We start from the raw sequence: 25,963 nt of genomic DNA on the forward strand, positions 1-25,963 counted from the left end.
CGAGAGAAATGACGTAAACTCCGTTACTTTCATCACTCCAGATGTGGGTGCTGGAAAATAACGGAGATAACCACGTGCGGGAAAAAAAATCTTCTCCTCTGTTTCCTGTGGAGGACTGGCTCCACCCCTATGAAATCCGCGACTCCTCCCCTCAGCCACAGAACCTCTTCCCTCCTCTCCCTCATTGGTGCGCCAAGGGGGGCGGGGTATGGTGGGATGGAGCCGATCACGCCCACAAAGCACGCGCCGCCGCAGTAGGCTCTGTCTAGCGGCGGGGAAGGAAGCGGCTGTCTACAGCGCCAGCCTCTGAAGCTTGCGGGCCGTGCAGGCAGCTGGTTGGTGCTTGAACCTCGGCTGCCGCGGCAAGCCGCTCCACGTGCTTTCACCGGCGAGATGGAGCTGGAGGAGTTGGGGATTCGAGAGGAATGCGGCGTCTTCGGGTGCATAGCCTCTGGAGAGTGGCCCACGCAGCTAGATGTGCCGCATGTGATCACTCTGGGACTTGTGGGGCTGCAACACCGGTGAGCAACTGGGTAAGGGGTAGGAGCGTGGGGGGGGGGGGGAGGGACAGGCGCTTTACATCTCTGTGAGCCGCTTCCCGCGTTGAGGATTGGCGCTGTCTTGAGCTCCGAAGGACCAGAAGGACCGACCACTCTTTCCTGGACCAATACCTGCCTGTGGCATCCAACAGGTTGTGGGGGAGGGGAGGCACCCTGTCTCCAGGGACTTTAGTCTGTCTCGCCCACCCTTCTAGTCCCTAATGCCCTTTAAGGACCCTCCCCTCCCCCCGGATCTGTGCACCTCTGCAGGGTCTGGCTAGTTTGTAAGGCTCGGGTTTGCTTGGACTAGCCAGGTCTGTGGCTCCTGCCCAAGTTCTTATCTTCCAGAGCCTGGAGCTAACTCTTGCGATAGGCATGTGTTGGGTGGCGACTAGTCCAAGTCCTACAATACTTTCAGGTTTTCGCGCCGGACCTCCAACCAGCACAAGCTTTTGTTTGCAAGGACAGAGTTTATTGGGTTATTGAAACTAGTTATAAGTATGGGAATTTGGGGATTGTGAATTTGAAAGTAGTTATAGCTATGGGAACCTGAATCCTAGAATTCAAACCCAGGGAAACAACTAGTTGGTGTTCAGAAGGAACAACGATTAGATCTTATATGAATTAGTCAGAAAATAAACCAATCACAGGAAATAGGTTCATGTTTTAAATATTGAATGAAAATGTTGGTAGTAAGATGGCAGAAATGGGATAGCTAGTATTTGTATGTCGAGATACACACCGATTTGGAAAAAATGGGAAATCACTTAGAGGTATAAATAAATAAAAATACCTTTCCTTCCATGATCTTTCCATTTCTTACTACCTGACCCTAATTGGAAATTGATATAATTTGGTTGGGGTAAGAAATCAGATTTAGGCTTGGCATTATCACTGAAGTATCATGATGTTTCCATAAGGCGATACAATAGCAACAACTTCTAGAACAGTTAAGGAACTGAGCAGTAACCCTTATCAGCAGTATGGTGCAGCATGTATGAATGCTTTCCAAATGATTAGATTTTCCCTTACCAAATTCAAATAATAGTCTTTTTGCTTTTTTTCTGAGTCCCAAATACTTGAATTTGAGTTTGACGTTTTGTGCACAATTTGTTTATTCAAGAGCTCTCAGAATTTTGGGATGAATCAAAAAATGTATTTAGTATGAATAACTAATCTTGGATAATTGTGAGTTGAGCATAATAGAGTTTTCCTTTAAAAAGATATTGGTTATTGGGTGTGGTGGCACATGCCTGCAATCCAGGGACTGGGATTACAGAGGCTGAGGCAGGAGGGTCTCAAGTTCAAAGTCAGCCTCAGCGATTCAGCAAGGCTGTAAGCAACTTAGTGAGACCCTGTCTCAAAATAAAGCACAAAAAGTGCTGGGGATGTGGCTCAGTGGTTAAGTGCCCCTGGGTTCAATCCCTGGTACCAAAAGAGAAGAAATTTGTTGAGAGAATTAGATATATAATCCAAGGAGAAATTAAAATCTGATTACGTGGTTCTGAGCAACATTGGTTTATCACAGTCTTAGAAGTAATTTTGAATATTCTCTTAGGTAGGTGGCAGTGAATCTGGGATCTTTCGAGTTATCTAGTGGTCTAAGGGAAATAGGTGAACTGGCCTTAATTTTTTTTTTCTTATCTATGTTTACTTTTTAGCCAGATGACTCAGTTCTTTTCATCCCCATCTTGCCTCTCCTTTAAAAATGTGCCAGAAGGAAAAGGGATGATTTGTTTATGTGATGTTGGGGATCAAACCCACCATTTTAAAATTGAGTACATTCAAGTGCTAGGTACATGTACTTGTTTACTACAGTTGCTTGTCTGTGAAAGAATTATGTGATTAGATAATGCAAGATAAGAACAATAAAGATAGAATTATGTGGTAGTGTAGGAGTATTAAATGGATTTTAGGAGAAGATCATGAACTGAAATCACATTCCATGCATACATGAGTGTTGGGATGAACCCAACTACAATGTATAACTATAAAGCTCTAATGAAATTTTTTTAAAATATGGATTCTATTAGACTGGTTCTTATACTAAATAAGACTTCATTGGGAGACTGGTGCTGAAAATTGATCTTGTGGTATTTCGGTTTCTTTTAAACACCAGTGGCAAGAAACTTAGTAGTTTGTGGGAAACAAATGCCTTGGAAAATGGTTGGATTTTCTTTTTGTAAATACCAGAGTAGGGATTGGTTCAGACTTTGGAAAATCAATGAAGCTTCCTATGTCTAGAAGATAATTGTTGCTCTAAAATGATAGACAAAGGCCAGAGGGAAAAAAATAAATTTTGGGGTGGAGGATACTGGGGATTGAACCAGGGTCTCACACCTGCTAAGCATGCATTTTCTCACTGCCCTGTGCACCCCCAACCCCAAGAATTAATGTAATTGTATGGCATTAAACAAAGGTAGGTCAAACCTAAAATCCTAAATCTACGTCATAGGTTAATATACAGTGAAATTTGTTATATATACTGTACCTTGACAAGTGGTCATCTTTTGCAGAAGACTCCATTTCTACTTTATTAAAACAACAGCAGAAGGATTTTTTTTTTTCCTTTTGGATGAAGTAATTTATATCTTATACGTTATTTTCTTAACATGGAATATTTTTTAAATACATTTTTAGTTGTAGATGGACAAATACTTTTATTTATTTACTTATTTATTTATGTATTTGTATGTGGTACTGAGGATAGACCCTGTGTCTCATGCATGCTAGGTGAGCGCTGTACCACTGAGCCACAGCCCCAGCCCTAACATATGGAATCTTTAAGATGAAGGTTTTTATCACTTTTGCATTCTGTCACTTTTGCTTCTGTTTTGTCTTGGACATAATATGATCCAAAAAGTTTTTTAGTCTCAGGGATAACTAAATGGCTGAAAGAGTCATGTGCTTCATATAAAAACAAATGGAGTATCAGTTACTAAACAGTCATGAATTGGTTATATAATTCAGATGGGTTCACCTAGTATTATTTTTAGTAGTAATTCTGGCTATTTGCAGTATAGCTCTGCTTTTCTGTCAAGGAGAATGTGAAAAATGTTAACTAGTTGTCCTCTTAGCTGTAAGATACATGTGGAGGTGTGCAGATGTGTTCATAGCAGGTTCATGCAATCACCAAATGCTGTTTGGTTACTGAAAACATCAGTTTAGTAGTTTGCAGAGTTCTGAACAAACCAGACCTGCCTCGTAGATGAAACATTTTCACCTTTAAACCACAATCACATTTTATGGAGAACAGAACGGCCTGGACATATCTGAAGATTCCATAAAAGGAATTACTAACAATTTATTGATTTATCCCCATTAATCAGCTGGTTCTTTGATGCTATGGTTTAGATGTGATTTATTCCCTAAGGATTCATGTCTTGGAAGCTTGATCATCAGTGTGGCAGTGATGAAGTAGTGGAACCTTTTAAGTTGGGACCTAGAAGAAGGTAGTTAGGACATGGGGACATTGTCCTGAGAATGGATTAATTCTGATCTCCCAGAGTGAGTTCTTTCCAGACTGGGTTGTTATTAAAAAGTGAGCCTGGGACTTGGGATATGGCTTAGTGACAAGAGTGCTTACCTAGCATGCATGAGGCCCTGGGTTTGATTCCCCGGTAGTGTACACACACACACACACACACACACATGAGCCTGTTTCCTGAATTCCTTTTTGGCATCCTATCTCATCATGTAATCTCTTTGTTCTCACCAGGCTGAGCTAATGGGGCTTCGCAACCTTGGACTTTCAGCCTTTCAAACTGTAAGATAAATGAACTTCTGTTATTTATGTAGTACTTAGCCTCCGGTATTTTGTTATAGCAACAGAAAATGAACTATAAATTTGAACTTGGTTAGCTAAGAAATTAGCATGCCCTTACCTTTAGTGAATTCTCTTGTCCCTAGGTTTAGAATTGAATCCAGCAACTGATAAACATTTTCATACTCTTCTAAAAATTTATGAAGTTTACCTGGTAACGTTGGGTGTCCTGTCTGAAGAAACATTCTGTAGAATATTTTGATTCTGTTATTATGCTTTGAGAAAGCTTTTTTGTACTGATCCCAAGAGCAGTTTTTTTAAGAGATGTAGACATTGGTTCTGCAAAGAAGAGTATATAACATTATCATTAGAAATGTACTTATGAGAAAGATGCATTCAGGCAAATCTCTATGGAATTGGTTCCCAATTATCATCATTTAGTGTGTTGGACAACACAGGAGGAGGATGTCGGACAACTTGCTTTGGAATGCCAAATTAAGGCTAGAGATATCCTCCCTTATTTTGATTTTACCTTTCAGTGAAAATGAACCAAGTATAATATTCCTATAGGGATTTACTTTTACACCCTGTTATTCATACTCTGTAGCCAAGTCAAGTGATTTTTCATGTGAAGAAGTGACTTATTTAAAAACCGCCCTTGCTAATTATAGGCAAAACAAACGGTAGGGACTAAGTGATCTTATGTTAATACATGTAACATGCTTAGAACCTGGATATATACATGCCCTACCTTTGATTTTTCAAAGAATTTAATTTTAATGACTTGTAAGAATAATTTTATATTTAAAATCACAAGTGTTTTTTCTTTTTCTTTTTTTTTTTCTTTTCTTCCTTTTTTAAATTTTTTATTTATTTATTTTTTTAGGAACTTTGCTTTTTAAATTAATCTGAAGCAGAATTTATGCTTCTTCCCCATCCCCAGAGTTCCCCAGTACACTGCTTTGTCACTCTGGCCAAGATTACAAAGAGCCCTAACATAGAACCTGAAATCAAGTCCCAGGTTTGCCAGTAACATGGTTAATTTTGGGCAAGCCTCATGATTTCTGAGCTGTTTTCTCATCTACTAGGCTAGATAAAGTCCGATGCTGAAATTCAGTTGGTTCAGGATAGTGCTTTCATGCAGTTAAACCCTTCATAATTTCCCTTTTCATTAGCATTTTTACTGGTAGGCATGAAGAGGTAGCAAAGGTGGGGCAACTCATCTGACTTGCATTTATATCTAGAAATGGAGAAATGAAATTTTTAGCTTATTTGAGATAAAAGGTTTTCAAGAGGAGGAAAGTTGAGGGAGCAGAGTTCCCATTGTTCTCTAATACAGTCATGCGTCTCTTAACTCTTACAGTCTGAGAAGTGTACCATGAAGCAATTTTGTCGTAGTTCACAACCTAGCATGTACTTACACAAATCTGTGTCGTACAGGTCAACTCAGTGTGTCCTCTTGAAGATGCAGTCAGGAGACTTGGGAAATGTGAAATGTATGAGGCTGTGTCCAGGGTAACAGAAAACTGTTTTATAGTAAAAATTGTTTATAAGTAAGTAGGAGTACACTCTTAATAAAGTATAGCATAGTAAATATATAAATCAGTAACATGGTTGCTTATTATGCAGTATTGTGTACTGTGTTATGTGATACTTTCATAGAACTGCCAGTGCAGATTTGTTTACACCAGCCTTAGCTTATCACAAACACTTGAGTAATGCTTTGCTCTGTGACATTATGACGGTTACAGCATAGGCACTAGGTGATATGCATTCTTCAGCTCCATCACGATCTTCTGGGACCACCATGGTATATAGGTCATCCATCATTGGTAAAACATACAACACATGACTCTACTCAAAATACATCTTTTGAGCTCCTACTGTGTACATACAAGGCACTATGGTAGACACTGGGCACACTGTATTACACAGGCAGATGTGGTTCCTGCCCTCACGAGAGAGGCAGTGTAGCCCATTGGTTCAAGAGTACAGTCTTCTGTAGACCTCACTTTCCTCATGGTAAATCAGATATTGGTTACACCTACCTCACAGGGTTGTGGTAGGGACTAAATGGGTTAATATACGTAATGTATATGTCGTATGACTGGCACCCCACTCCTGGGTATGTGCTCAACAGAAAAGAATGCATGTGTTTTTTGAGAGCCATGCAGTTATTCACAATGGCCCCAATTTGGAAACAAGTGGTATGGATTTTTAAAAAGTGGTGGGGTGTACATTCCTACAGTAGAATGTTCTATAGCAATTAAAAAAAAGAACAAACTTTTATTACAAGTAAATTTACAGCTCTCATAAATAATGTTGGATGAAAGAAGCTTGACATTTAAAAGTTGATATTTAAAAAATGAGCATGTACAGTATGAATCCTAAACCAATTGATAGTGATAGAAGTCAGAATAGTGATAATCTTCTTGTGGTGTGGAGGATTTAATGACTGGGGGGCTTTTAGGATCCTCATGTTTTATTTTTTGATTTGGGTGGTGATTACATGGTGTGCTCACAACGTAAAAATATGTTTGATTCTTCAATTACTTGTTCAAATAAAAAAATAAATCTATAAAATGCTAAAACTCTATTATCCTAGAGATCCAGAGAGATGCAGTGATCTGCTGTGTTGAGTGCTTAGGGTCATAGAGAGACTAGAACTGAGGTTTTTTTCTGATCCTCAGTGCTGTGTACTCTTTATGCATTCAGCCTTCTGTATCCATGACTTCTGCATCCACCATCCACGGATTTAACTAGCTGAAGATTGGAAATATTTTTTAAAAATTGCATCTGTTCTGAACATATTCTTTTTTTTCTTGTCTTTATTCCCTAAACAATACAGTGTAATGATTATTTACATATGATTTGCATTGTATATAATTTAAAGTAAACCTGAGATGTGTATAGTTTAGATGCAAGTACTATCTTTTTTATATAAGGGATATTTGTTTTCGTATCCAGTTGTGGGGGCCCTGGAACCAATCTTCCTGGGTGGGATAGTGAAGGAGAATCATACAGCAATTTTCTTTAATATACCGTACTGCATTTATTACTACCTTTCCTGATATCTGATTGATCAGTTTGGGATCGGTGCACATAATACATTTGGCTTATTTTCAGATGTTCTAAGATGTTATACCCATTATTATCTAACTTTAGAATAAACTAAAATTTAGAGTTTATTAATTTGTGGAGGTTTTTTTTTTCCTTTTAAAGAACCATATGTTGATAGCAGTCACTATAAAGAATAATTTAAAGGCTCATGATTATACCATAGTTATCTAATTCTGGGCAAGCTTCAGTTTATTTTTATTATTATTATTATTAATTTTTTTTCCCTTTTTTCAGTTGTAGTTGGCCACAATAGCTTTATTTTTTAAATGTGGTGCTGAGGATCAAACCCAATGCCTCACACATGCTAGGTAAGCACAACCCCAGGCTCTGATTTATTTTTATTCTTAATGAGCTATGAAAAAAATCATTTCTCAGCATTCTCTGCTCTTACAGTTCATAAGCAACATATTTTGTCTAATTTATCAAGGACAGGACTGTTATATCTACTGTTATCAGGAAAAAACAACCAAGTTTTTCACAATGTAGAAAAGCTTGTCATTTCTCAGGCTCTTACCATCTTCATGTGCTTTTCTCTTGATGCTAAAAATTTCTTGGCTTTTGGTGTGACCTTCAAATAATTCTTAAACAAAGAACATAGGAAAAGAACCGTTATGACATCTTTTGATATATATTAGTTTTCAAGTATACCAGAGTAGGAACATTTAAACAATTTGGACAAAAGAGATGAAGAATTAGGAATGTTTTGGTACAAGGTAAAAAATTGAAAGTCGAATTAAATTAGATTTGTGTTTTCTAATAATTTTATGGTCATTTGAACATCTGATAGTATTAGGATTTTATTTTTAAAAAATTTTGTTGTTAAAGTCAATTCTGGGGTTACCAGTGTTTCCATCTGGCAGTTCCAAGAGTTGGTCTTAAAATGGAGTCAGCTTCTTCATAACAATCTCATTTTTCTTTGAGGGTTGCCATTTTTATTTTGTAAAACTCTGCATTTTCTCTTTTTTTTTTTTTTTTTTTTTTTTTTGGTTGTTGCTATACTGGGGATTGAACCCAGGAGTACTCTACCATTGAGCTATATCCCCAGCTATATCCCCAGCCCTTTTTACTTTGAGACAAGTCTTCCTAGTTGCCCAGTTTGGTCTTGAACTTGCCAAACTCCTGCCTTAGCCTCCCAAGTTCCTGGGATTATAGGCAGGTGCCGCTGCACTTGGCACCATGATCCTTAAAAGTTGTTTATTATTTCCAGTAATAATGGAAATTCCAAACTGCATTAGTCTTGTGGCAATTTCCTCAAATATTTCTGTTTCTTGTGTTGCCATTTACTTAATTTTTTTCATCATATCACGGATGTTCTGATCTCATTTTCAGACCAGTGTTTTCCAGCCTCTGTCACTCGTTGTTTTGAACTATAAAAGACTTTTAGCACATTCTAAAGGAATGTGATAGATTACCTATAAAACAGTATGATTTGTCATTATTCAAACTACAGATAATTTTTGTATTTGAGTGTCATTCATTTAAAACACCTGGATTGCCGTAAAAGACCAAGAATTAACAATAATAGTTTCAATGTAAGGATCAAAAGTTTTTTTGTGCATCCAAATTTAAACAGTCTGTTCTAAAAATTATAATACAGACAGCTTCCTGGTATCAGCTGCTTTCAGTGTATAGGTAGTTTTCATTGGATTTTTAGGAATATAGGCTCACATTAGTTGCTCATTTCTTTTATTCAGAAGTAGGGTGGGCGGGTGCAGTGGTGCACATCAATAATCCCTGGAGCTCTAGAGGCTGAGTGAGGCCAGAGGATTGCAAGTTCAAGGCTAGCCTCAGTAATTTAGCAAGGCCCTTAGCAACTTAGTGAGACCCTGTCTTAAAATAAAAAAATAAAAAGGTTGGGGATGTAGCTCAGTGATAAAGTACCTCTCAATTCAATCCCTACTACCCAAAAAAAAAAAAAAAGAGCTGGGCATGATGGTGCATGCCTGTAATCCAAGTTGCTCACAGTTGCTCCAGAGGCTGAGGCCGGAGGATTGAGAGTTCAAAGCCAGCCTCAGCAAAAGCAACGCACTGAGCAGCACAGTAGGACCCTGTCTCTAAATAAAATACAAAATAGGACCGGGGATGTGGCTGAGTAGTGAATGCCCCTGAGTTCAATCCCTAGTACCAAAAAAAAAAAAAAAAAAAAAAAAAGAGTAGTAGTCATTTTCCTTCCTCCTCTGCCATATGCTCTACAAAACCAGGTATGACAAGGAAGCATTTGGAATAATGCACAGTAGAGATCGACCCTATCACTACTTAAAACGTTATATACATTCAACTACAAATATCAAATGGCATTTACGATTCAATAATTTAGATTCTGTACCTGACCCAGTGCTACTTTGTGGTGCTGCAGGGCTACCCATGCCCACTTCTGAGGTGCTCATGGTGTCTTCCTTGGCTAAAAAACAGACAGTAGCAATTTAAATTTGTTATTTGTAGAACTCTAATCTACTCTTGCAGTTGAAGATTATGTGGAGAATCTACCAGGGTTGGATTTCAGCCTCAAAACCATAACCTTGAGGCCAAGAGCATTTGCTCTCTTAAACCAAAGGTTAAAATGTCCTTATAGGAATTACCTCCTTCAAAACCTTGCAAGTATTCTGTATTAAACTTCACAGAGCAGTGTGCTGTAATTGGGAGTACAGTAACACTTTCAGACCCAATTTGGTAACATCTTTCATTGTGACATTTTAATGTTTGATAAAGAGCTCCTAAAGCTGTTCTCATTTGATCCTCACTGTAGCTAATAATATCCCTTATTGCATTTCAAGTGAACATTTAGTGGTTTTAGAAATTTTCACCTTGACATGTCGATATTCATTCCAGAAGAGATTAATGAGGTCAATTAAAACCATCAGACAGGGCATAATATTTTAAAGAGTTGATGGTACTTGGCCCAGTAAATATAATTCTGGAGTAGTTGGTGAATGAATAAGCAAAATAGTGTATCCATACAATGGACTATTATTTACTCTTAAAAAAGAAGGAAATTGTGATTTATGCTACAACAGGACTGAATCTTGAAGACATCATACTAAGTGAAATAAGCCAGATATAAACATTAATTGTATAATTCTACTTATATGAGATACCTAGAATATGAAATATTAAAACAGAAAGACCGGGCATGGTGACACACACCTGTAATCTCAGCAGCTTGGGAGGCAGAGGCAGAAGTATCACAAGTTCAAACCCAGCGTCAGCAACTTAGCGAGGCCCTAAGCCACTCAATGAGACCCGGTCTCTAAATGAAATATAATAAAGGGCTGGAGATGTGGCTTAGTTGTTTAAGTCCCTCCTGGGTTCAATCCCTGGTACCAAAAAAAAAAAAAAAACCAACCAGAATGTAGAATAATGGTTACCACAGACTACTGAGAATGAAGAATGATAGTTTTTCTTTAATGGATACAGAAGATTCTGTTTGAGGTGATGAAAAAGTTCTGGTGATGAAGAGTGGAGATGATTGCACAATGATGTGAATGTACTTAATCTACTGAACTGTAGGCTTACAGGTGGAAGAGTGGCAGTTTTATGTTATGTATATTTTACCACAGTGGGAAAAATTCCTTGTACTATAGCAACAGTATCATAATAGCCAAAATGTGGGAAAAAAAACCCAAAAGTCCATCAATTAATGAGTGAATATATATATTCATCTCCATAAAATAGAATATTATTATTCAGCAATAAAAAAGGAATGAAATACTGATGCATGGATGAAACTTGGAAACATACTAAGTAAAAGAAACCAGACACAATAGGTCCTGTATTGATAGCATTTGTTATATTTTGCATATGGTGTAACCACCAAAAGCTCCTGTTAATGCAGGAATAATCAGAGGTGAAGTGACTGGGTTGTGAGAGCTGCAACCTAATTAGTCCATCCTAGTTTGAATGGACTACCTGGGTGGTAACTCTAGGCAGGTGGGGTGTGGGTAGAGGAGGTGGGTCATTGGGAGTGGAGAGGTGCCCTGGAAGGGTTCATCTTCTCTGCAGGTACTTCCTCTTTCCCTCCTTCTGGTCATCATGATGTTCTGCCTCATGTTGGACCCAGAGCAAAGGAGTCAGCCCACCATGGACTAAACCTCTGAAACTGAGCCAAAATAAACTTTTCCTCCTCTAAGTTGTTTTGTTGGGTATTTTTGTCACAGTGATGCAAAGCTGACTTAATAACCATTTATATGAAATTTCCAGACTAGGCAAATCCATAGAGACAGAAAGTAGATTAGTGGTTGCCTGGGGCTGTAGAGAAATGATCAAGCACTTAAATGTCTGCTAATGGATATGGGTTTTTTGGGGGCTCATCAGAAATGTTTGAAAATTGGGTAGTGATGATCATGATTCTGAATACACTAAAAACAAGAATTATGTACGTTAGTAGGGTGGATTTGATGGGATGTAAATTACTCAAAAAAGCAGAATTGTAGGATTTTTTTTTTTTTTTTTTTTTCTTCTCTGAGGTGCCGGAGATTCGAACCACAGCCCTCGCGCATGCTAGGGGAGCGCTCTCCAAGAGGAGCTATTTCTTCAGCTCTGAGATTTAGGAGTTTGAGAACAGAATAGGGAGATAAAGTGAAGGCAAGCCTAGTGTTGAGCTGGTGCAATCTGTGACAAGTTGTGAAGGAACTCTGGAAATGTGAATGGCAGTACCTGGCCTCCATGTCCTCCGAGAAGAATCAGGACCTGGTACCAACTAGGAGGCTCAAGCCAGTTTTTATTGTGACAATTGATTAAATAATTGGTTGCAGATTAAACTAAGTTTTCAGCACCTCCCACCCTTACCCCCGGGTCAGATTGACTCCAAGTTTTTTTTTTTTTTTTTTTGCAGTGCTGGGGATTGAACCCAGGGCCTTGTGCTTGCAAGGCAAGCACTCTACCGACTGAGCTATCTCCCCAGCCCTGACTCCCAATTTCTAACCCTCTAATCACATGGTCCATCTGTGGATTAGCTTCTGTCCCAAAACTGGGAGTTCAGTGGAGTAACTATTAATATAACAGACTCTGTCACTGGAAATTGCAGGGACTTTTGAAACTCTGCCAGGAATAGGGGGACCAAGACTAGACGTAATCATTATTATGTCAAAGTTTCGTAAAGGTTTATTAAAATAATCAGCAGGAAGAATTTTTAAAATTGTGACTTTTTAATTAATGAGTGCCCATGTTTAAATTTAGCACCTTGCCTGTGTCTGGACTTTTTTTACCTTTATAATTCTTGGGTTTTCTGAAATTTTATCAATCAGTTCTCAGAATTCTCTATTGTATTAAAGTGAAGATTTCTTAGTAATACAGTTTTTCATATGACTAAAGTACATTAATTTATGTAATAATTTCAGTCTGAAGATTATCCAGATTGTATGAAGAATATACAAAAATGTTTAAATATTTTACATTTAAAGAAAATTCTTTCCAGTTTTTGGCCTATTGAAGTAAGTGAATTGGAGAAAACCTGATTCTTGGCATCCTTCTGAGCTAGTAACAATAGGTGCTTCATCGCCCCCTGCTGACCATCTTATTGCTAATTAAATTACGGGGCAGTGAAAATTTTAATTTTGGAAATACATTTCACTATAACCAAAAGGAAAGTAGGTAGTTTTAGGCTTATTTTTGGATGAACAATGTGGTCTCTTGTGATTTTTTTAGACTTAAGATCAGAGTGACCTCCTAATGATTGTAAAACACCTCAGTTTATATGTGAGGTGTTTTTTTATTTTTCCACATATTTTTATTGGTGCAGTATAGTTTTAAATCATGGTGCAGTATAGTTTTATATCACGTGATTTATTGATATATAGTCATACATGCACACAATTTAACAATATAATTTGGTCAGTATCAGCTCCCAGCACTTCCTCCCTCCCCCCCTGCTTCCCACCTTTAGGTCCCTTTCTTCTACTGACCTCCCTTTGATTTTTAGGAGATTTGAGGTGTTTTTTTAATCTACACATAAAAAATTATCCTGAGGTCAACTCCAACCTTAGAAAACATTTTTGTTACTAATTCCTATTTATATATTTTGTAAAAGAGTACTATCCAATAAAACTTAACAGTATGTTATAGCATCATAGGTGTAGGAATATATATACATATATATATATGAATATATACATACATACATATATATATATCCCATCATGGGGACCCCACTCTCATGACCTCCTCTAAATCTGTCTCCTGAAGACACATCTCCAAATACCATCACATTGGGGAGACTGGACTTCAACTATGAATTGAGGGACAGGGCATAATTCAGTTCATAGCAATATCGTATAATAGCATCTTAGTATAATATTCTTAAATATTGTTTGCTCCTGTGTCGGGACTATTTACATCTGAAACTGCCATGTCTTCGGGCTTAGAATTGATGGAGTCGTCCTCAGTGAACTCTCCAGCAGTGGCCTCTAATGAACTGTTTTCCTTCTGAGAGGGCATCTGACTCTGAATGTGATTGTTGTGCTTTTCTGTAATTTTGATTCCTCACCTTTACACATCATTTTTCTTTAGGTCAGTATAGGTACTGGGTGTAGATAAATTTGTAACTGGGTCTTCTGACATGTAACTGTGGTTATCTTCAGCTGCATCACCAGCAGTGACTCTACAAACATAATGCTACTGCTGTTAGGCTATTTTATCTCTAGACAGCTTATATTTCAATTTTAATGTGGGCAGCTGAATAATTCTCTAACATACTATTTCCTTTCTTGTGCACCAGTGAAATATTTTGAGGCTTTTGACCACTCTTGCTCAGTTAGTTCTCTGTCATACCCCTCTGTCTTCCCTAGACACACTTTCACACTCCTAGAATTAGGACCTCATCATTAAGCCAGGTCATAAATTCATAGAAATAAGATGAGTAGAGGTATTTGGGGGGTTGGTTTTTGTTTGTTTTGTTTGTTATGGGACACTCTTATCACTGAGCTACATCTCCAGCCCTTTTTATTTTAAGACAGGCTCTCACTAAGTTGGTACAGCTGACCTCAAACTTGTGATCCTCCTGTCTCAGCCTCCTGAGTACTTGGGATTATGGGCATTCACCCTCATGCCTGGTTGTTAGTGAAGGTGTTTAAAACCATCTTGTCCATTCCTCCCATTTTCAGTTTATGTCTAGAGACACTCAATTTCCTCAAGGTTCCACAGCAGCTGAGTTAGAACTTGAATTTCCTGCCTCCTGGTCTAGAACTCATTCAGTTTATTTCGTGCTATCCTAGCTTTGTAAGAATATTTTGTATTTCTATCCTTTGTGGTAAATTTATTTTAACGAGCTTTCTGATGTATCCCAGAAGAACTTACCCACTTGAAGACATTCTTTAAGATCTTGTGTTTTTCTAAGTTTTTTAGTGTTCTTTAGTGTCCTTCTTATATTTTTACCACAATTGGCATGAAAGCTTGCTTTAAATTGGGGTGTTGCATTTATTATAATTTGCTTTATTAAAATTCAAATTAAATAGCACAAGGCGTTGGGGTCATTCCTAGTGCTGGAAAAAAAGAAAAAGGAATATTTTCTTCAGCATCCTACCTATGTGGTCTTCTTCCATTTTTACATCAGCACTTCCTGTGACTTGTTCTCCATCTTGAAATTCTTGTTCTTGTGATTTTTCTGTCTTGGGTCCCAGAATAGCAGCCAACACGGTAAAGAATTCCATACTCCTAGTCACTCCTAGGTCCTGAGCCATTCTTACTACCTTGTGTTTGTGTTTCAGGTTTTTGTACTTCTTTCGACACCGATTCCAGCCTCTCTCTATTCCAAATTTCTGAAGTTTGGCAGCAATTTGTTGGAATATCCTTTTGTTTCTCACTGTCCCCTGTAGTAGTTGTTGTATGCTTTTATCTGACCAGATGCCTAGTAAAGCCCTGACTTGTGGCATAGTCCAGTGTTTTTCTCCTTCATTTGCAACAGTTGGGGTAAAAGTTGAATTATTAAGAGGCTCCATTGTGAATGTAGAGGTACCTGCATCAGATGTGAAGGATACATGGATTATATATATCAGACCAGATAAATAACTGGACACAACATCATGGAAGACATTTTCTCCACAGGAGACAGAATAACAAATGAGAGCTTAGCTTTTGCTTAAACTAATGGGTAAACAAAATACAGAACCTAAATCCGTTCATTACCATGACAATGACTGGCTTTCATAAAGGTGCATTTGAAGGCACATTTTGATCATCATTCTTATCTATAGATTCTTTCTCTTCTTTCCATTTGTTCACATGTGGAGCATATATCAGTATATACTTAAAGTTGAACACATTGCATTTATTTAAGAAAGCAACAGGGCTTTGATAATTTTTGTTTTGAAATAGAACAGGTGTGAATAATTCCTTCTCTTGGTCCAACTGTTTTCCTGGCTAATATTGGAATCCCTTGATGGGGGTTTAAAACTGCTCCCCCAGTGCCTCCCACATCCCTCTAGATTGGGATTCTCATGTGCATTCAGGGTTGCAAACAAGGCTGCTACTTGTCAGCCAAGGGCTTGGAAGAACCATACACAATTAGTGTTTTCTCCTTTGCAAATTAGAAGACCAAATGACATTTTAAGTGAAATGCTACCTTCTTTTCTTTCTGATATATTTTTTAGTTGTTGATAGACCTTAATTTTTTTTCTTTTTATATATGTGGTGCTGAGAATTGAACCTAGTGCATCACACGTGCTAGGCAAGCGCTCTACTACTGAGCCACAATCCCAGCCCAAAATGCTACCTTCTTTTAGTGGTGGAAATTCTTTAATATCCCATGGTGCTTTTACATTAGGTCCCTAAGATAGTTTTGCAATTCACTTTATGTGAATGACATTAATTAGTATTATACTTGGCATCATATTGGTTATTTTAACAACCATATTGTGTTTTTCTTAGATTTTATGTTCAGATTTAAGTAAGTTATAAATCATTAGAAAACACCATATAGCTAGGCAAGGTGGCACATGCCTGTAATTATAGCAGCTTGGGAGCCTGTGGATTGCAAGTTCAAATCCAGCCTCAGCTAAACTTAGTGAGGCTATAAGCAATTTAGTGAGACTGTCTCAAAATAAAATATAAAAAAAATAGGCTGGGGATGTGACTCAGTGGTTAAGTGCTCCTTGATTAAATTCCCAGTGTCAAAAAGAAAACACCCTATAGCATTTACTTGCAATAGATAGTAGTTTTATTTTGTGGTATATTTAATGTCATTATTTTGAAATGCTTTTCAGTATTTTTTTTTCTTTATTTGAATTAGAAATAAGGTGTTCTATTATTTGGGTTAGAAATGAGTTTTTTGGTTCTAGCTTCAATAATAAGTTGGAAGCAAAGAATGGATTGACATTAGATTTTAATTAGCTGGTTAAAAATCAATTCTTGATTTCATCATGGATTTGATATTACTTATTTTCAGATGTGAAATTTTGTTCATTTTCAACTCCCAGAATACTAAATGCTAAAGTGATTATGTTCACTACTGTAAGTTTAGCCATTGCATTTCTTATAAAATTAAATAATAAAGGTTAGAAATTAGAAAGTAGTTCTATAAAACTTTTTGTTAAGGAAATGATTTGCTTTAGAAATGATATTTTTTCAGTGTACCTTGTAAAGAGGAAAAAAATTACAAGTGTTTCTGTCAGGAAATATTGTCTGTTCTCAGATTAGAAGCAATCTTTCCAATTTGAAATTAGATCAGTTTCATAACGTTTTTGGCCCATCATACTATACCTATTTCCATTGGTGTGACAAGAGAAACCAAAAGCAAAGGATTTCCTGAGCTATCTTCTTTATCTTCTAATGTAATTGACATTTTATGTAGAAGGAGAACAGAATTCCTTTTAGAAATAAGTACTTTACTAAAGTAAAAAAGTTGAATTAACATAACTGGTAATACTAGTTGTTAAAGCTTAATTGATCATATTTGTGAAAATAGATTTGTGATGGATATATTTTGCAATAAAGTGGTATAATATGGCTTAAATGATTTTTTTTTCTATCCCATTGATTTGATTTATTTTGGACCTTTAAAATTATTTGCTATTGTAAATTTCCAAAGAGGATTGTGGTTAATTTTCAAGTTAAATTAACCATAGCTATTTGGGAGGCTGAGGCAGGAGGATTGAATGTTTGAGGCCAGCCAAGGTAACTTAAGGAGACCGTGTCTCAAAATAGAAAATAATGACTGGGGATGAAGCACAGTGGTTAAGGGCCCCTGAGTTTAGTCCCCAGTACCACAAAAAAAATTTTTTTTAATAAAAATGATATGTTTTATTTATATTTGTTTCTTGGGTACTTTAACACAGTAGGCACTTGATAGATGCTACTAGTAATATACAAGAGGAGTATACAATGATATATATAATCAGAACATGTTTTACTGGTACATAGGATCAAATAGCTTAGAGCTTTTTATATATTATATGATTGACATATGCTAAACATTTCAGAAATTCATCAAAACAACACTTAAATGCAGTAAGAGATGTGTCCTTTAAAAGAACCATGCCAGACTTAAAAGAATGAAATCCTTCCTGAGTTCCTGGTTTTATGTTTTGAGTTTTCCTGTGCATGTTTTCAGATGTCACGGGCGGCTTTCTAAAGCAATCGTAAGAGGATAATGTGTGTTTGTGGTGTTGGCAATCAAACCCAGGTTCTCACGCATGCCAGGCAAGCGCTCTATCCCTCATCTACAACCCCAGCCTCAGGAGGATGCTTTTTTTAAGGAAAAAGCAAAATAAATCTTTTTTTTTTTTTTTTTTTTTTTTTTTTTTGATACAGGGATTGAACTCAGGGGCACTTTGCCACTAAGTCACATCCCCAACACTATTTGTGTATTTTATTTTAGAGACAGGGTCTCACTGAGTATTGCTTAGTGCCTCAATGTTGCTGAGGCTGGCTTTGAACTCTCCATCCTCCTGCCTCAGCTTCTAAGCTGCTCAAATTACAGGTGTACACCACCACGCCCAGCTAAAGTATATCTTTGAAAGGAACCCAACATGTAAAGTTTTTGGTGAATGAAGTTGAAAATGAATCATAAGGACAGTGAAATTGCCAATGAATCAGGAGAAGTTGAGTATATTTCGATTGCTCTTTGTAGTTTTTTATATTAAAGATTTATTCATCTTTTTTTTTTTTTTTTTTTTTTTTTTTTTGCGGTGCTGGGGATTGAACCGAGTTCCTTATGCTTGCAAGTCAAGCACTCTACCAACTGAGCTATATCCCCAGCCCTTTATTCATCTTATTAAGTGTATCATTCCCAAATATTTTCCAATTCTGTTTACCAGGTAATAGAAATAGTGTTGTATTTTACAAATCAAATATTTGGCATGATGAGTTTGACATAAACATCTGTTTAAAATTATGATTTATCATTGTATTTAGAGACATTGTCATTGAAAGAGAAGAAAAACTGTTGGAGTTTCTGTATTAAAATAGGGAAACAAAAATAAATGTGGGGCTGGGGTTGTGGCTGAGTGGTAGAGTGCTTGCCTAGCATGCGTGAGTCACTGGGGTTGATTCTCAGCTCTGCATATAAATAAGTAAATAAAATAAAAGTTCCATCAACAACTAAAAATTATTTAAAAATAAATGAATAAATGTGGAAGTACAAAAGCACCACTGTTATCAAATGACATAATCATGTTTTTTAATTCTCAAGGTAAAAATTGTCATTTTATGTGGTTTTACACAGTTAATTGAAGATAAAGAAATTAATAAGGAATATTTTAGATTTAGTTGGAAATAGAAAATAAGAATCTGGAGTTACATAAGAATTTTTTAGAGAAATAGGCAAAGATGTCAGTACTCAGGTTGTTTTCCTGAGCTGAGGATGGTTGTAGGGAAAGATATGGTTTTCTCTTCTGTTATCTGGTTTAAGGTCTAGTTTTATATCCACAGAATAGGGAGCTAGCACACAGGTGGGGAAAAACCCTGGCTTCACAGCTTCTTCAGGAATTTTTTTTCTTAAATTGGTCATTTATAGTGTGAATCCTAAAATTATACTCAGAGTCCCTATGCCTAGAGATTTTAAACTGAAACTCTGAAATCATTGCATTTGTATAGAATGCAATGTATAGAATAAGAGGAGACAAATAGAGGGAACTCTTGGCCACTGAAGGAATGTGGTTTGGCAGCAATGGATCTAAGGTATTCTTAGGTCGATTCAGTTACCAGAACATGACGCCTTTCTAAGAACCCAGTGACATCAACCAGGAGTTTTAAAGTGAACAAATACATAGAAAAATGTTTCACACAGCTAATAATTAAACAAATGCAAATTTAATTTATTGATTATATGTCCCATTATAGACCATTATTTATTAAATTATAATAAACATTTATTCTTTTATTAAATTGGCAGTGTGCCTCTAGTCCACCTGTTAATTTTGCATGACAAGGATTCTATAAAAGGGATTTGCTTGTATTGCTAGTGAATTACAATTCTTTTAGAAAACAGCATTTTCATAACGTTTCAGAGTAATCATATCCCTCTTGACTCAGTAACTGAACCTCTATCCTAAAGTAATTTTGATATATACATTCAGTTAAACATTATGGAACTTTAATAGTAGCATTTAATCCTAAATTGGAATCATTCTGAGCAAATGTTGATGTACGTATAATTTTATAATATGAAATACTGGAAGAATGATAACTAGTAGCTTTGTGGAACATGTGTGGGAAGAGGTTGAAAACTATGGAGACGATATCAGTGGCTACAGTAATAACTCTATGAGATATGATAAAGTTGAGGATGACAATGAACCGGAGAAAAATTTTATGGAACATGTCAGTAGACTTTTTATGGACAACTGCTGACCAGAAGTTAAAGATATCTCAGACATTTCTATGGAAATCTTAAACTGGAAGCAGTTTGTGGGAAGATCAATTTTTAACAAGTATAGAAGAGTTTGATTTTAGAATTCAGGGCTTAAGATACCTTAAAAATACATGATTAAGTTGTAAATATAGACCCACTGCTTATGAATGGAACTAAGGAATTTGAAGCCAGGTGGGTACCTATAAGGGCTTGAAGAAGACCTTTTTACGAAGCAAAGGTATCAGCACCTACAACCAATGCTTCCTTCTGGTTAAGATAGAAGATTTTGCAAAGCTAAGTGATTTAAGAGTCCTGGATGATTAAATGAAAAACATTTTGCAACTGCTGTTTATAATGACTACAAAGCATTCTCAGAGTGTTCTCAGCATTTGGCATAATGTCCAAGATGCAAAGCGTTTTTGTAAGTGGGGTGGATTGTTTTTTAGGCAATGATTACTGAGCTATAAACATGAAATTATGCCAACCCAAGTTAACTCAGCTCTAATGCTGCCTGTCCTCAACACCCTTTGCATTTGGCACCTTTAGCGTACTGCTTGCTCTTTTCTCTTGGGTGTTATGTTTATTCTGGGTTCCCTCACTGGAGGTTTCACATCACTGAATGGGGTTATCTGCGTACTTTGCACGTGGATCACACAGACAATGGTGGTCAAAGATACTTGAACAACTCTGCTCTTTAAAAAATAGTTGTTTTTTTTTTTTCGGGGGGGGGTGGGTCCTGGGGATTGAACTCAGGGGCACTCAACCACTGAGCCACATCCCCAGCCCTATTTTGTATTTTACTTAGAAACAGGGTCTCACCGAGTTGCTTAGGCCTTCCGTTGCTGAAGCGGTCTTTAAACACTAGATCCTCCCACCTCAGTCAGCCTCCTGATCTGCTGGGATTACCGGTGTGTGCCATGGTGCCCGGCCAAAAAATAGTAATATTTTCAAATATTTAACCATGGGAGAAATCTGAATACCGTCACTCCCTCCACCTCCCTTTGCCTAGTGGTGCTTGTGGCTTCCATAGACAATGAGCAGATTATAAATAGTGCTTAGCTTAGCAACACAGCAGGTCAAGAACCTTGTTTAATATCTTTAAAGTCTTCAATCGTGCCTGTATGCCTCTAATCCCAGCAACACCCACTGAGGCAGGAGGATCACAAGTTCAAGGCCAGTCTCAGCAATTTAGCAAGACCATTTCTCAAAAGAATAAAAAAAAATGGCAGGGTGTGTGTGACTCAGTAGTAGAATGCCCCTCAGTTTGATTCCTTGTACCACAGTAAATAAATAAATACATAAATAAATGAATAAAATCTTCGATCATTTAACTTATTAAATCTATTTTTGTCTCTTGTAAAAATGAAGCTCTACCAGAAGAAATGAAAAATTATTTATCAGCTCTTATTTTAATGTTTTTATTTATTAATTTAAGAAAATGGAAACATTAAAATAGGAGAAAATTCTGTCTTGTGGAACTGTGGGAAAACAGCAGTTGAGCAGTACTTTTAATATTTTCTCTTTTGCCACTTTTATAAAAATCAAACCTAAAATGTTTTTAGACTCCAATCCATATTTCAGAAACATCAGACATACGTTTGGCACTAGCATTTAATGCCATTTCAGTGTTTTTTCTATATGTGAACAGTTGTCAAAAGTGGTGTTTTCACTTTAAAAAAAAAAACTCTTACCCTGTGTAAAATAGTGTAAGTTGGCATTTTTTTTCAACCTTGATATTTTAGCTATAGTTATCATTTGGACTCAGAAGTGTCCTGTACTTTAAATTTGTGAAGCAGTCATACAAAGAGAAACAAAAGAATAGTTCTTTTTCTTTTACCTTCAGTGATCTCTGAGGCTGTACTTGGGCTCACCATTGCCAGGTGCCTGCTGTTTGCATCCTCCTCTGTTAATTGTGTGGCAGGTTCATATTGCAGGATTACATCCAGATCATGGAAGAACTTTATAGTTTTAGAGCTATCTCCAGACTTGTGTGCATATTTAACAGTTCTGTATTCATATTTGAGATTTTTATATTTTGCCCGGCATTGTTTCCAGTCTCGATATACTCCTAATGATTGCAGCCTTTTAGAAATGTAAATAAATATTCCTTTATTTCTCAGTGTGCCACAAAGTTGTTTCCATTTGTTTTTTTCTGCCCAGACACTTGGCAAAGCTTTAACCTCCTCAATCCAGTGCTTCCCAACTCCACTCTCCATGTTGAAAGTGACCTGGAAATGATTCACTGTTTCTAGCCAAGGTTTTGTTTCCTAGGAAACCAGATGGTTGGTTGTCAGTATGCTCCTTAGTGCTTGAAAGCATCTAGTTTAACTGGTTCAAGCTGCCGGAGGGAGTAACTTGAAGAACTGCCAAAAAAGCAGGCTTTGTGATTAAAGAAGCCTGAACCTAAATGATTACTAACCTTATTCATTCAAGCTTTAAGGAAAAATTACCCAAGACAAAAGGGAAAGAGACTATTTGTGTATTTCTTTTCTTATATAATTTGTTGTTTTAACAAATGAGTGTGGATTTTTAAAAACTGGAAATGGTTGGCATAGCTGGGTTTTTTTTAGAGATTTATAGCTAATATTAGTTGTTATATATTCAAACCATTGTATTTTTATGAGGTTCATAGCTAATGTTAATATTGTATATTTTCTGGTGTTAATCCCTTAATCTTCTAGCATTGGTTAACTTAAATACCATATCATTTCACTTATACACTCCAAGTTGTGATTAATTTAGTCTCATAGGTTATATAATATGCATATTTATTTTTAGCATTAAGGTGCTGATAATTCAGTAAAATCATTTTAGCTTTAAGATTTTTTACTTTGCAAGCATATTTGATGTCATTTTTTCTCATTGATAAAATGCCTAAATAATTAAAAAATGTCATTGTGAAAAAGGTCTTTTTAACATATAAATCAACATAATAATTATACACATGGAAGAGGTGTACTTTTCTTCCTACTTTGATATATTCTTTGGAACAAAAATTTGTCAATATCTAGCATTTATAACTCTTGTTCAGAACTTTTAATAATTATTGAGCAATTGGAACCTTTATTAATTTTATGTGTACTCCACAGTGGTGCAGATTCTCTGAATCTATTACTCTGCTTCCATTTCTTGCTTTTGACTTTTTTTCCTGTTACCTGCAGTTAAGTCAGTAAATGAGATGCAGACATGAGAAAGGGTGCCTGGTCAGCAGAGGGCTTTTAGAAATAGCATTTATTTTATTTACGTATTTATTATGATATAAAGTGGTATTTGGGCCAGGGGACGTAGCTCAGTGGTAAAGAACTTGCCTAACATGTGTGAGGTCCTGAGTTCAATCCCCAGCACTGTGAAGACAAAACAAAAAAGCCTGATATTTCTTGGAGAAAATTTGGAAAATGGAGAAAAGCAAATGGAAATTTTTTTGTTTATATCTGCGTATTCACCCTATTAACCTTACTCAGAGACCAATATTATCTAGAGGTTAGAAGCCCAAGTTCTGGAGTTGGATTGTCTATTACAATCTTGGCAGTACCATCTGCTCACTCTGTGACATTGGGCAAGTTATTTTTCTGTTTCTTTAGTGTGCTTATCTATGAGATGGGAATGGCAATCATAGTACCTGGTTCACAGGATTGTTGAGAAAGCCACATTAGATTTGTTCATGTAAAGGTGTTTCGCGTTCTAGAAGCTGGTGTATTGGTTGGAATCATCTTGTTGTGGTTGTCTGCTGCCGCCAATCATCAGTATCATGCATGGAAGCAGTGTGAGTCTTAGCAGCATTGAGTGTGTTATTAGACTCAGGTATGGGTGCTTGTTGGCAGTGTGTTGATGGGGTTATTCAGAATTGGGGGATTTAATAGCTGATGCCTTTGTATATTCACAGGGGCCAGGAGAGTGCTGGTATCGTGACCAGTGATGGGAGTTGTGTGCCAACATTTAAAACGCATAAGGTAAACCTGAACATTGAAAAATGTTGATGGTCAAGACATAATTACCAGATGGTCATTAGTATATGAAGGGAGAGGGGTCTGAATAAACAATTTGCAGAAGATGATACCTTATGAATCATTTATTTTTCAATTTTATATTCTAACATCTGTCAAATGAGAACCCACCTTCCTTCCATTTTTCCTTTCTTCCTTCCTATCTACCTATCTTCTTACCTACCTACCTTCCTTCCTCCTTCATTACCTACATGCCTACCTTCCTGCCTCTTTTTGTCTTTTCATCCTGTTAGAATTATGGAGCATAGAGATAGTAGGTGAACTGTGAATTGCCTGAGCAGAAAGACTTATTCACAAGCAGTACTAGTCTGTTTTTTTCTAAGACATATTTTACTTTTTCTTTGATTTCTAAAGGGAATGGGTCTTGTAAATCATGTTTTTACTGAAGATAATTTGAAGAAATTGTATGTTTCAAATCTTGGTATTGGACACACGAGGTATGCCACTACAGGAAACTGTGAATTAGAAAATTGTCAGCCCTTTGTTGTTGAAACGCTTCATGGGAAAATAGCTGTGGCACATAATGGCGAATTGGTGAATGCTGCTCGATTAAGGAAAAAGGTAAGTTTTTTTTTTGTTTTCTGTTTTTTTTTGGCGGTACTGGGGATAGAACCCAGGGCCTCATGCTTGCAAGGCAAGCACTCTACCGACTGAGCTCTCTCCCCAGCCCCAAGGTAAGTTTTTTTTTAATGCTTTTTTTTAACAATATTTTTTAGTTTCTGATGGGCCTTTATTTAATTAATTTATTTATATGTGGTGCTGAAATGAAACCCAGTGCCTCACACATACTAGGCAAGTGCTCTAACACTGAGCTATACCCCCAGCCCTTAAATGCTTTTTTTCATGATTGTAATTGTTAAAAGAAGTGGAGGATCTTGACAAGGGGCATTTCTTTCTCTTTTTATTAACCAGGGATTGAACCCATGGGCAATTTACTACCGAGGTACATCCCCAGCCCTTTTTTTTTTTTTTTTTTTTAAAGAGATGCCGTCTCACTAAGAAACTTAGGGCCTCACTAAGTTTCCAAGGCTGGCCTTGAACTTGGAATCCTCTTGCCTTAGCTTCCTGAGTTGCTGAGATTGTAGACATGGGCATTTCTTAATTGTTGCTACCTGATACTTAACTGCTACCAGCAATTGCATCAGAATTACCTGGAGTACTTGTTATAATTCCAGATTCTAAGATATCTTCCCCATAGTTGGGGGCAATTTGATGTACTCCCAATGTGGTTTACAGTAGCACTGCTTTAGTGTTGAGATTTGGAAAAGTTGATTTATGGTTGCTCTTTTTTTTTTTTTTTTTTTTGGGGGGGGGGTGCTGGGGATCGAACCCAGGGCCTTGTGCTTGGAAGGCAAGCACTCTACCGACTAAGCTATCTCCCCAGCACTATGGTTGCTCTTTTAAGCACAGAAAAATTAGGGTTGATGGATTGTTTTTGTCCTTTGGGAATTTGTTCAGAGTTTATGTGAGAAAACCCATTTGGTTTTTCCTACCTTCAAATTTATCACAACACACTTCTGTTTCTCACAGCAAAGAGATTCCTAGAGTATACCAACTGGACATTCTATAATTTGGTTCAGTCTTTCAGATCCCACTGGCTAAGAGCTCAGTCCCACAAGACTACTTTCCACCCCAGAGGCCAATCACAAGTCTGGGTCTTGATACTTCTAACCAACTGGCTATTAATTGGGAGTTTCTTGTCCCCTTCTTGGTTTCCATCATTTGATAGAGCAGCTCACGGAACTCCGGAAAGTAC

General features: G+C 36.9%; 2 protein-coding genes across 4 annotated transcripts in view; one reads left to right on the plus strand and one right to left on the minus strand.

The window, feature by feature from the left end:
* The first annotated feature begins 245 nt into the window (after positions 1-245).
* Positions 246-25,963, plus strand: part of PPAT (phosphoribosyl pyrophosphate amidotransferase) — a 39,016-nt gene continuing 13,298 nt past the window's right edge. Inside the window, exons 1-3 of the mRNA XM_079153779.1 lie at positions 246-521; positions 24,087-24,153; positions 24,562-24,768. Coding sequence (XP_079009905.1) covers positions 394-521; positions 24,087-24,153; positions 24,562-24,768 — 402 coding nt within the window. The 5' untranslated portion in view covers positions 246-393. The remainder of the gene's footprint in view (positions 522-24,086; positions 24,154-24,561; positions 24,769-25,963) is intronic.
* LOC306669667 (zinc finger and SCAN domain-containing protein 29-like) lies at positions 3,203-22,757 on the minus strand. 3 transcript variants are annotated; one of them, XR_013766194.1, is made up of 4 exons: positions 22,041-22,757; positions 14,939-15,370; positions 4,424-4,641; positions 3,203-4,303 (listed from the first exon to the last, which is right to left on the minus strand). XR_013766194.1 is itself a non-coding variant. In XM_079153785.1 (3 exons), the coding sequence occupies exons 1-3, from the start codon at positions 22,417-22,419 to the stop codon at positions 4,493-4,495; spliced, it is 603 nt and encodes a 200-aa protein (XP_079009911.1). In that variant the 5' UTR covers positions 22,420-22,757; the 3' UTR covers positions 3,203-4,492. The 3 variants fall into 3 exon arrangements, 2 of the variants coding, with proteins under 2 accessions (XP_079009911.1, XP_079009910.1); XM_079153785.1 differs by lacking the exon at positions 14,939-15,370 and adding an exon at positions 9,749-9,823 and having other exon boundaries at positions 3,203-4,641; XM_079153784.1 differs by having other exon boundaries at positions 3,203-4,641.

This window comes from Sciurus vulgaris (assembly GCF_902686455.1).
Source record: "Sciurus vulgaris genome assembly, chromosome: 9".
In the NCBI taxonomy this organism is placed as follows: domain Eukaryota; kingdom Metazoa; phylum Chordata; class Mammalia; order Rodentia; family Sciuridae; genus Sciurus; species Sciurus vulgaris.

Bases quoted from the DNA above. Each gene is read 5' to 3' on its own strand.
- LOC306669667 (XM_079153784.1), bottom strand. From the start codon at position 22,419: ATGGAGAGTGGAGTTGGGAAGCACTGGATTGAGGAGGTTAAAGCTTTG. The intron at 15,371-22,040 runs GTAAAAGAAAAA...CATCTGATGCAG, and splicing joins AGCCTCAGAGATCACTGAAG to GTACCTCTACATTCACAATG. The intron at 4,642-14,938 runs GTAGGATGCTGA...TCTTCTTTGCAG, and splicing joins AATGGAAGAAGACCACATAG to AACCAATGTCTACATCTCTT.